The following is a 12,406-nucleotide window of genomic DNA, read 5'->3' as shown; positions in this document are numbered from 1 at the left end:
ATAGTGGCCCAGGGGGGGGGTCTGTAATGCTAATTCCCATTGAGGCTATGGTGGCCCACTTTACTACTTATGTGCGTTTCCGGTGGTCCCACTGATTTGGCACTGAATAATGCAATACGCAGATGTATCTCTTGAACAGTTGGCACAAAGGTTGACGATTTAATTAAGGATTTGAACCTAGTTATCTAAATTAACGGTCGAATTTTTAAATTGTTGAGCCGGAAAGGGCATAAGGGAGATAACTTGAATTTTTCTTTCTGTTCTACGCCGGCCACTTTAAAACAACGTTTCTTTTTACATTTAAGTAATGATGAACGTAGTCCCAGTTCGTTTAGTCCAGAGCACAATGAAGTGTGGAGAGCCAAGGAATGGTGATTTAAAACAATTAACGAGGGTCCATCATAGCATAAACGGGTTGACTGGCGAGTATCACGTGACGGCGGTTTGTTCAGCAACAAAGGAAGTTGTAGCAGTGGAGCAAGACAGCTGAGAAAAAGTATAATTCTTCTCGTTTCCAAAACAAGGAGATGAAGAAACACATACGAACTGAACAGCCAGTACATGATGAACACAATAACGTAGACGAAGACAGGCAACAAGCACATATATCATGAAAACGGCACACACAAAAGCGGAATAACTACTTCAAGCCGGTTAAGCTAAAGCGGCCATCTTGAACATCAAGAATAACATCCAGTCTGACATGCAGCAACACTATGTGAATACATGTTTGCATGTATACACCTACTCTGGAAAATGACGTCGCAATATTAGACATACATTGTTAGGTACAAGCGTAGATTGGACTCTTCAAATGATTTTTTTCCCACTAATAAATATCAGCTTATCAGCCTTGAATTGTCTCATTAAGGTACATTAATTATTCGTACTGCTTTCGCAAACACTTAATTTTTTAATTAAAGTGTACTACTTACCAAACCTTGTATTCTCTCAGCAAAGTACACTTATTCTTTGTTTTGCTTTTAAAAGCTAACTTACCAACCTTTTTGTTATTAAACTACACTATTTATTTGTACAGCTTTCAAAAAATTACTTACCAACACTGGTATTCTCAAGCACATTTGTGATGAACTTTTGGTATAATCCGTTGGTGAGAGAGCAGAGATCTAATAAAATAAATGAATAGTTACTTCTCGTTCAATGTAATTTGTTAATGAAAGAATAACTTGTTTCGGATGGTTTTCATAAATATTGCGATGAGTTGTGCAATGCATTGCCAACATGTCTAAGATCAAATATTGTATTCGGGCAACTGTTTATCCAGACTAACCCAGTCCCATGTTTTCTAAAACTTTCTCAGCGCAGTGAAAGAATTCAAATACCGAATGAAGAGTCTGATACGGAAACCACGCTATATTATTTATATATGTGAATTTTTGCATAGGTACAGACATAATACTGGGCTGGTTTTTAAATATCTGTAATGCCAATCTGTATTAAGGTAACGATAGAACAAAAATGAAATGGTGAGTCGTACATCCCATTTTTATGGCTGAAACATTCCATGAATATGGTCACAACTGATGTCAAAACGTAGACTTTATATATGAAACTTTAGCTTGATTATGAGTGCAAAAAAGAGAAAGAAATCTAAACGTTTACATTGAGTTTCAAATAAATGCATGTCGAACTATTCGGTTCGGAAAGTATTAAACAATGGCATTGTCTGAGGTTGAGACAGTTTTGAATAAGTAAAAAAACGTACTTATACCGCTAATGAAAGGAACAATTGAGATGATTTAAATATGGCAGCTAAATATGATATATATATATATATATATATATATATATATATATATATATATATATATATATATATATATATATATTGTGACACAAACAAGTTTTAGGAAATGTGATTGATATGCATTTGCATATGATAATAGGAAATGATATGCAATGTTAAATATCCTTTTGTAAATTAAATTAGCATCATTTGCGGCTTCTGTAAACGCATACTTCTTGTAAACACAGAAATACAAATCAGTAAATCATGAACAAGATTACACACACACACGCACACACGCGCGCGCGCGCAATCGCCACTTTGTATCAGCATTCTGCATCCCGACTGGATGAAAATATAATCCAACTATTGTTTTAGTAAGTATCTTCTACTGCACAGTACTTGTGACAAATATCATACAAGAGTTTTATATATATTAAACAATAAGCAAAAATGTGTTATCCGAAGAACTCACTTCACTTATGATATGGAAGAATGGTAACCATTCTAGAAAACGTGCGTAGATAAAATAGAGTATAAATATGGGTTTAGCGGGCCAGAATTTGTTTTTACGAAAGTACGAATAGGAGTTTAACAAAATTAATCTTTTGACAGCTTACTCTAGTCGTAACAGAAACAAAACTGAGACTACGTTTTATTGATGAAATTTCAATCCTTTTACATGCATGAGTTCGGAATAATCATTACTGAAATGCGCACGTGACTCACTGGTTCGGAATTGAAAACGTTCGGACGCTATTTCAAACACATGACTGATTGGTTCGGACGCTGTTTCAAACACATGTAGATCCAGAAAATGCTGCGGCTTATACGATTTTCTCTACACAAGGATATGTCTATACTGATTAATGGTTTGATCATGATCATTCAGAAGTTTTAACTTACTAAATTATTTTTTCATCATCATGGTGTTTGCATAAGTTTATTACGGAAGATGAATTAGGAACGTGAGTCTTACGATAGTTAAACGGCCAAATTTGAATAAGCACTCGTGCATAAAAGGATGGAAATATGGAGTAGGAGGTTTATTCTTATCTGTGAGATGATGCAGTCTGATTAAAATCAGATCTCCGCTGTCCTATGCGAAGAGCGGACGACGAACGTTTCAGGGTCATATTCAGGTGACCTTTGAATTAGCCAGTAGGAATGCAGCTATCAAAAATCTAAATGTGAATCAAATTGTTCGGTACACATCCATGCTTGTCATCCACACTGCTCAGTCTCAAAACGCGAAAATATAAGACATCATCTGATTGGTTTAAAAGAAACAAGTGATTATGGTAACAACAAAAAGGTTACCAGAACATGACCCGTAAGCGGTTCGCTCTCACATCTTTATGTATAACTGTGGAGATTTGATTTCAATCAGACTGGATATGCTGATAGTAGGTAGCAAAACAATTTCCTTTTCGAATCCAAATGTAAAGGTGTTTTAGTATAAGAAAGTCCAGAACTTTATGGGTTATCTTTGAAAAGCGTTTCAATATTCATCCGCGCCTTGAAGGTTTTTTTTTAATGATAGCTAAATATATACAAAAACGATGCTACAAAATCCCTTTTCACTCAACATTAACAAGATGCGCAAGTGTCTCGGACAATCATGTTTAGTCAAACGAAAGGAAACTGTTTAAAAATAATTACACTAAAATAAGTAAATGCAGAAATAAATATAGACAAAAATGGCTTCTTCAAACCCACTAACTGATCTTGCGATAACCCATTATTACAAGATTTTATAATTATTTAGAACAGAATTCAGAGACCAAGAAGTTTCACATGTGAATAAATACTTGGTATGTAGACACAAAATTGATATATATATATATATATATATATATATATATATATATATATATATATATATATATATATATATATATATATAGTTGCTGTACCTGATTTTCCTAATTTGCACCCGGATAGAAGAACATATAATAAAGTGCATGCATGCAGAAGATTGTTCATTCCACAGCTTTATGGGGATATCTGAAAAACAAAAATAGAAAACATTCTTAATACTGACTTTTTTCATTTGAATTACAGGTTTACTTTATTAAAATACCAGTTCTTTTTACAGGGAACACACATAACACATATTTTTAAGTATGAACGAAAATGACGTAACACGATAGTTTAAAAGTGCTGCATAATACAGGTAACGGAACTTAAATATCATCCAACTGTTTGACTCTCCTCTGATTCTATTTGACCTTATCGAAATATTTATTTCTCAGATCGCGACACTCCGGTTTTTAACAACAAATGCAGTCAATACATACGGATCTCAAGGAACAAGCTATTGGATCTTGTATACGCCACGGAGTTTATAAGCCACCGATCGAATTAATTAATATGCGATCACAAATTATATATTTTACGAAGAATCAAACCTTAAGATTATTACATATCTATCATATCCACAATCTGATATACTTTTATAAAGGAAATTAAATTGTTTTAAAACCAGTATTCAATTAAGATACGCTTGGAATACATTGATAAACTCATACTTCCTGCAGAGAAATACAAATTTACAGCAGGTAACACTTAAAATATCCCAAACATTTCTAACCCATTTCATAAAGCGACTAAATATTTTTAGATAACACCGTAGAATGAACTTGCTCATTGATTTATTTGGTAATAATTTGATATTGGAAGCAATCACACACAATTATATATATATATATATATATATATATATATATATATATATATATATATATATATATATATATATATATATATATATATAATTCACACGTTCGCACACACACATATACTAAAGAGAAAGATATTTAAAGATTTAGCGGAATAGTGTTGCTACAAGTGGTATATTATACAAAGGGGTATCGAATGATTTTAATTATATGGTAGAAAAGTCCTATTTGAGACTGTACAACCCATAAGCTTGGAATGGAATTCTCTTTCGTCATTGGATGTGAAGAGATTTAAAAACTTGTGGACAACGAAGCGTTCAGTGTTGTAGTCGGAAAATAAAATATAAAAGGAGTCCAGCGAGATAAATGTATTCAAAAGTCATTTCGTGGGAACAATCCCACAGTCGGTCGACAATGGGTGGTCGGTCTCTACATAACTTAACAATGAGATACTAAGTACCATCTCAATAATAAAATGGGGTGGGGGGAGATGGCTGGAATGTGTTCAGCAACATATTTTCTCAAATTCAGATCGAAATACTATTGTATATTTTTCTTAGTCCGCTCAAAATGTTTCTTTTTATTTCATCTTATATCGCAAACTAAGGCGGTACAGTATCATCGAATTTAACTTCACGTTAATAAGTTTGATCGACATCTTCTGAATAATACACATAAGGGAAAATTGAGACTGGAACACTTGATAAGATATACAATAGTTCATTTCATTTCATGATAATACGTACAATTTTGTACCAGTCGGATAACTAATAAAAATAGCTGATGGACAGGCGAGTATATTTATATATCGAGTGAACTTGTGGAATGTGGCGATCAACAAAAATAAAAATCAAGAACCGATTCATTTTTGAAGTATTTAAAAAATTATTATATCAATAGTAAATGTATCAGGAAGAGAGGAGGGAATGGAGTAAAAAAGGGGTATAAGAAGAGGACAAGAAGCGACAGTTCTTATTTATTATGTCAGTTATAACTACCGCAATACCTACTTCAAATCATTGTAAGTGTCAAGATAGTCTCAAGAGATGATGATGATGATGATGATGATGATGATGATGACGATGGTAATGATGATGTTGATGCTATAACTAACGCTGCATTGATAACAAGTCTATGATTGAAACTTATAATCTGTCATTGTCAAGTGGTGGGATTTAAGACGAGAATTTATTTGAAAAAACAATGCAACACAAAACGTCTGGAGAACAGCAGCAGCGTAAATCAAATGTCGCCAACCGTCACAAGATCAAGGCTAATGATATAGGTAATGTAAGATATATATCTCATATATAATTATGGTCATAAAATACTTTCCTCAAGGCATGAATGTTTTAATAGCATACCTCACTTTTAAGATTGCAAGCATTCTGAAGATAGATTAAAAACATTTAGAGGATAAACGTATTCACATGTGCAGAAGTCCAATTATTATGACTTCTTTTTTAAATATAATACTATGAATTTACGCCCACGTCTGCAACATTACTTATTTGACGATCACAGAAGTTGTGCACTTATTCATATTTTCACTCCTCTTATACACCTGTAGACACCACAAAGAAATGAAGAATGACTTAAACGTTTACGATTTTCGAACATGGAGCCAACGATGAATATTAACTATTTCATATATAATAGAGTAAAGCATGATCAATGTAAAATAAATGCGTGATACTTTCTCTAATCGTCGTTACCATGAATTTAGAAAACCAAAATTTGAATTGAATAGAATTTTATATAAATATTTCTCCGAATAAAGCAAATAATTCTAGCATGAAAGGAAAGTGCAACAGATGATATATATATATATATATATATATATATATATATATACACGTTTTAGGTGCGTTGTGGGCAGTCATCCCGAAAGTGGGTTTACGGGAAGGACATGATATAGTTTACATTTCAAATCAAAATACATATACATAGGTTGTATTTCTTACATAGTAATTATGTATATGTTGAAAATAAGTATATACACTTATGTTATAGTCCTATTCATGTTTTCGGTTCGTGGGCAGATATATATATTTCATGGGCAGTTTTGACCTTTAGGTTGAAGATGACAAAGTAACTGCCCAAAAATACGTTCACGAAGAACAAACATATAGCATTCTGCCCGTGAATACGGCCATAGGAACAATATATAGCGTACTGCCCACGAATACGTTCACAAGTAACAAATATATAGCATGACTTTCCGGTGTGCGCGCGCAAAATGGTTGTCAAGACACGACGATAAACATTAATCTATTAAGGCATCCTTTGCAATGGCCAGCGTACATATAGCGGACGTGAGGTTCGTTTTTCACAGCTTGTTTGAAATAAATGGATGATTATATATCCAGTGTAACAACTTGTCTTGACAGCTTATGGATGCTAATGTTTGACATTTATTGTGAAGATGATTGTTCACTGCTTGTTGATGAATTCGTAGCTTCTGTTAATCGATGCTATAGCTCAATTTAACTGTCATACACTGATATGTTTAAGTCTGCTTGCACAGTTAACTATACAGAGTTATGGAAATATAACAAATTGGTTTTAATAACTTTCAGAGTTTGTTTTACTATTACTCAATATTTGTTTCAAGTACTATAAAGGCTGTGATAGGTTGGGTGGCTTAGATTACAAATCAGGCCCTTCTCACTTGGGGTGGGGTGGGGGGTGGGTACTGCCCATTATGAATATTACTGGTCCTAGATGTCCAACCTGATATTTATGACATATAGGTTCAACATCTTACTGCCAGCAGAAATGGTGTTCTGTAGTATTTTTCCCAGTCAATAGTTTATGGATATATTATGTCATGTACTATGCTTGTTTAATTCTCTCATCTCAGTTCTGACGTTACCATTGAATGCTATAATGTTCCCAGACATCCGGTATTCTTGGTTATTAAAATTATATATATACACAGATAACTGAAGGTGAGTTCTCATTATTCCCTAACAATTGTAATTAGTGGGGCTGTAGCAATTGATGGTCTGAGAATTCAAGTTAACTGGTTCAAAACTTGGGTAAACAACAAACTGTTTTCTTCCTTTGACAGGCATCATAAAGTTTTGCATCTTTGTCTCTCTGATGACTGTGGTACACAAGTTACAGACTTTGCCTTAGAATGAGCCTGATTTTTGATACTTGTTACTGAATGGGGTGGGGTAGGGAAGTAACAAAATTATTAAAGGTGGAATGTATGCAAACCATGCTGGAAATAGATATGTGCCAGCAACTGCAACATGTAAGCTTCAATCAATTTGGAAACTATAAGCTTTATCCTGTAAATATTAACAGTTCACGCCCTGTATAAAAGGTGATTTTGTGTTTGATTAACTGGAACTGTTAATTTATTATGTTAAGGAATTTATTGTTTTAACCCTAGTAAATGTAATATAATTAGGTCAAAAGTTCCAGTTTGTTTATTGTTTCCAGAGTTGATTATTGTAACTGGAAGAACCTGTTTCTAAGTGTTAAATGAAACGAAAGAGATATTGTTTACTCAAGTGATATAAAATAAAAGTTTAAAATGAACTGAAAGAAATATTGTTTATTCAAGTGATACAAAATAAATGCAAAAGTGTATATTCATTAAGAAGTGTATTGTCAATTGCAAATAAATGAAGATTTATCTTATTTTGTTCTTTACTTGTGTACAAAATTATACCTGGATTGGGCAATAATTACTTGGACTCCATTTGGAAAAGAAAAATCTATATGTCCTAAATACCTAATGTTCATATCATAATGCTCTTTTAATGGATGATTATGCTTTTCAGCTGACGTTACCATATTGCCAAGTGAACTAATAGTATGGCCTTCGGTGTGGCCCACTAATCACATTTGTAAATGAATTATGCATACAATAGAGAAATAGCTCTTAAAATATCTTATGAGTTGAACAATCTGTGTACACAAATAAACTTGAAGCAAATCTTTGAACTTGTATGCCACACATGCAAGTGAATTGGTGGTTTTCATATGTAACTTGTGTACTCTTATGGCTTTTGTCTATATTACTTTTAGCCATTTCTATTCACACACCAGAACACAACCTTTTTTGTCTGATTCAGGTACTAATGCAAAACTTATTTCAGCTGTAACTGAAGTATACAGAATTTTTCCTGACGTTGAGGCCTACTGTGTAGACAGTATAGCTGTAAGTCATCAAATCAAATGGAAGACAACAGTGTGCAGTTGAAGAAAATGATATATACCCAGTACCATTTAGAGTTATCTTAAAGAAAAGTCACAATGCACACTGATACAAGTAGTTTTAGAAAATGCATTTGTTCCACATACATTTTAACTTAACCCAAAAGTTCAGTCTCTTGCCTAAAATTCAATCAGATGTATGCATTTATTCCATAAAACACAAAGATATAATGAACCAAATCATTTTCATTATTGAGTTAGGTAGTAGGCTATGTTAAAGAGTGCAATCACTTTATCGATTTTTTTTTCCATTACATTTTTATTTATTATAAAATGACATTTCTTAGTGGAGTGCTAGCAACTGTAACTTGAGGAATATTTTGTACATGCTGGCCTAAGTGTCATGAATATACTGTGCTACATTTTGCTTTATTAGGTATAATACTATCATGAGACTTGCTTGATTAAATCCTGAATTTGTCAGTTACACTTACAAGTCCACTGGTAGAATTTAAAATCTGTGACAGTTTGGGAACTTTTTTTGCAGTAACTGCAAATCACTTTGCCTTCACAGTCAATGAATTCAAGCCATTGATAATTGTCAAACCATTGTGACTGAAAATGTGATTGTCTCTTAGTTGTGTCCTATTTGATAATTTTGCTGCCACAGAGTCTGGATTGTGTCTCTGAAGAAATAGTTCATCTAGACTCTGTTGCAGTATTACATTTTATATGTTCAATTTAATGAATTTTCTTTCTTTGAATCATTCTTATGTCATAACTTGCGAAAATAGTTTAGTTAACAATATTTATTCAAACAGAAAAGATAACCTCACTTGACAAATCATCCTACTAAAGTGATCATGGCATACACTTTTATCTTTGAAATTCAAATATTGCACACTCGTTAATTAACATAACTAATATTGCACATTGAAGGTGATCATATGTATCATCAGTTTTAAAAAAATAAAGACATAATACTATCATTTAATCACTGCATACAGGAAACAGACACTTGTGTCTGTAAAATGCCTTTCATTGGATTACTTTGGTTTATTAAAACCAAACAGCAATCCACTCAGGATTTTCTAGGATAGATACAGAGAATATATTATGGTCATTCAGAACGCTATCAATACATCAGACCAGATTGTTTTTATTATTATTTAGGCAAAATAACTTAGTAAGTCAGATGGCAAACATGAGGATGGTGATAGGTTATGTGGAATTTGCATTGAATCATCTGATCCCAGAAGATTTGATACAATGTCACTGGCTGTGGTAATCATCAAGTGCAGTTGCACGGCACCATAAGACTTATCAAGATACCATAAGCTAGAAAGATGAAGAAAAAGAAAAACGATGACCCAAAGACAAATCCTGCAAACTGTGTGCAAAAATGATTCCACAGATTATAGATGAAAACTTTACTATATTTAGCTTCAAGATATTAATAAATTCGGATTACTTCCTCCAGTCTGCTACAGTAATTCATGCCCATTGCACTCATAAATTGATTATAGTCCTTGCAGTATTTTGTGTGGGCCACAATATTTTAATTGATGCAGCTGATGCTCCATTCTTCAGTTCAGTGTTGATTCAAACATAGCAATGTCCCATTGGGATGTGTGCATAAATAAAGAATGCCTGTCCCTTCATTACCACACTTGTTGAATTTATCGTGTCTCTCTGAAAACTGTACCATGTGAGAAAGAATTTTATAAACAAACTGGACATAAGTATTGCTAGACATATACTCAGACCTGAGACTTCATAAAAGACTGCTTACTTGTGAGGCATTATTAGTGCTAGGGCTTGAGGTAATAACTTGCTATATGTTTGGTAAGGCAAAATAAGGGGCCTTATGACTTAAATTGAAACTGTGAAAAAACAAAAGGTTCAAATGCAATAAACTTTTGTTTTTCCTCATTTGTTATATTACAGTGCCATGAAAGGTCATTTCTTTTATCTTTTTAACCCCTTGCCAATTTTAAGTCATCATCACTAGCCAAGTCTCTAAATCAATTCTTGGCATATTTAGCTAAAATGGTGTCTACTGTTCCATTATATCATTGATTGTTTAGCTTGCTTGTATGGAGCTTAACACAATTTTTCAGGACATCATAGACTTTACATGGCAGCCAACATATTTATTGGAAGAAATCAACACACATAACGCTACTGGCAAGCTTTCTCATATACACACATTGGTTGGACTAGAGAGAATTGATTAGTGATGTGTATGCCTAGACCATTCTATAATCCAGGGCCCCATGATTGAATACAGCTTAAAGAAATTAACCCTAATTCAATTTCCTTGTTGCATTTAAATCATAACACCCACCATGCAAAGTGACACATGTCTCAAGATTTTCAAATTTGTATATGTTTTGCAACTTTTAATTCTGAGTTGATGCATGTGGATGTGGAAATTCAGTTACTGAATACTTAGCTACTTATATAAGGAGCTCTCACACTGGTAAAAGCATGCAATTGGGATTGTATTTGCAAGAGGGCAATTAATTGTTCAAAATACTGTTTTAGCTAACTACATATGCGAAGGGTTGATGTATAAAAAAGAGGATCAAGAAATCCTAGCTGGTAAAGATAATTGTATCCAACTTGACAGAAAGTGAGAAGGCCTTTTAATTTTGTACAGCAGTTTCATTAAGGAACCAACTATAATACCATTAGAAGTTTATGAGCAGCAAAAACCACATTTAGGACCAACTAGACATCAAAACCATATGCATAGTTCCATTTACGGCCAACCAGACATCAAATAGGTCATCTAGTGAAAGCACAATGTCAAAATGACCAGCCATCTAGGAGAAGTAGCAAGGAAGGGGTTTTCCAGATGCCCATTAAAACAGCCATATTGGAGGTTAGATTGGCACTATTTTCATTTACGTCCAACTAGACATAAGAAGTCTTTCACTGATATGACGATTCATTCAGGAGAAGTAGTTATACCAAGATTTTCAGGATGGCCACATTGGTGGCCTTATAGGATGTCTGTACAGCACCATAATTCTCATTCAGGACCTGCTAGACATCAACATAAGTATTTTGTACACATGCTGACACGCTGACACAATTATCCATTCAGAAGTAGCGATAAAAAGTTTCTTAATATGGCTACTGTGGCAACCACATTGTATGTGTGAGTGGCACCATCTTGTTTTTTCTTCCAGATATTTTCACACAAATATCATATTTAAAGATAACATGAATTCATACAAGATCTTGTCAGTTTATTTCATAACAGACTTTTCCCTCATATTAATATAATCTTTTGAAAACATTTATACATTATAGTTCTAGAAATTTTTCATGCTCTCAGAAACTATTAAAATCACAGCAGAAAGTGTTATGTTATATCTTTATTCAGCACTGAAAAATATTTATGAACTCTTAAAGTTTTTTCCCCTATATTAACTTAATTTAATGAAGATTTTCAGACTATAACCTTTCCATTGGATTTATTTTTTCAAACATGGCGTAAAAAGTATGTTATAGTAACCAATTTTTACATTGCCTTCACCATTGCAGAAATCTCTATAATCAATTTCCTAGTAAAGAAAAGCCAAGAAAATAAATGGACAGTTAATATTCACTTCAGGATCACAGACCTGAGGCAAATATGTCATTGTTAAATCAAACATTTTTATTGTGTTTCCTTAGACCTAAATATATATATATACTTGCTGTTACTCTAAACGAAGGCTGGTGATCCAGTTGATAACCTTTTGGGGGTTTTAAGGATGTCTTTAAAATTAAGGCCTTAAAAATGTTGAGATCT

At 33.2% G+C, this 12,406-nt stretch overlaps 1 protein-coding gene across 1 annotated transcript in view; it reads right to left on the bottom strand.

Moving 5' to 3' along the window:
• LOC149799267 (cadherin-99C-like) overlaps window positions 1–12,406 on the bottom strand; it is a 218,348-nt gene that overhangs the window by 48,019 nt on the left and 157,923 nt on the right. Inside the window, exons 3-4 of the mRNA XM_089958573.1 lie at window positions 3,664–3,754; window positions 1,059–1,127 (exon numbers count right to left, since the gene is read on the bottom strand). Coding sequence (XP_089814699.1) covers window positions 1,059–1,127; window positions 3,664–3,733 — 139 coding nt within the window. The 5' untranslated portion in view covers window positions 3,734–3,754. The remainder of the gene's footprint in view (window positions 1–1,058; window positions 1,128–3,663; window positions 3,755–12,406) is intronic.

Source organism: Sinohyriopsis cumingii, chromosome 5, assembly GCF_028554795.1.
Source record: "Sinohyriopsis cumingii isolate HCF-2022 chromosome 5, ASM2855479v2, whole genome shotgun sequence".
Lineage (NCBI taxonomy): Eukaryota > Metazoa > Mollusca > Bivalvia > Unionida > Unionidae > Sinohyriopsis > Sinohyriopsis cumingii.
Note: the sequence above shows the minus strand (reverse complement) of the source record. Positions and strands in the feature narration are given on the sequence as shown.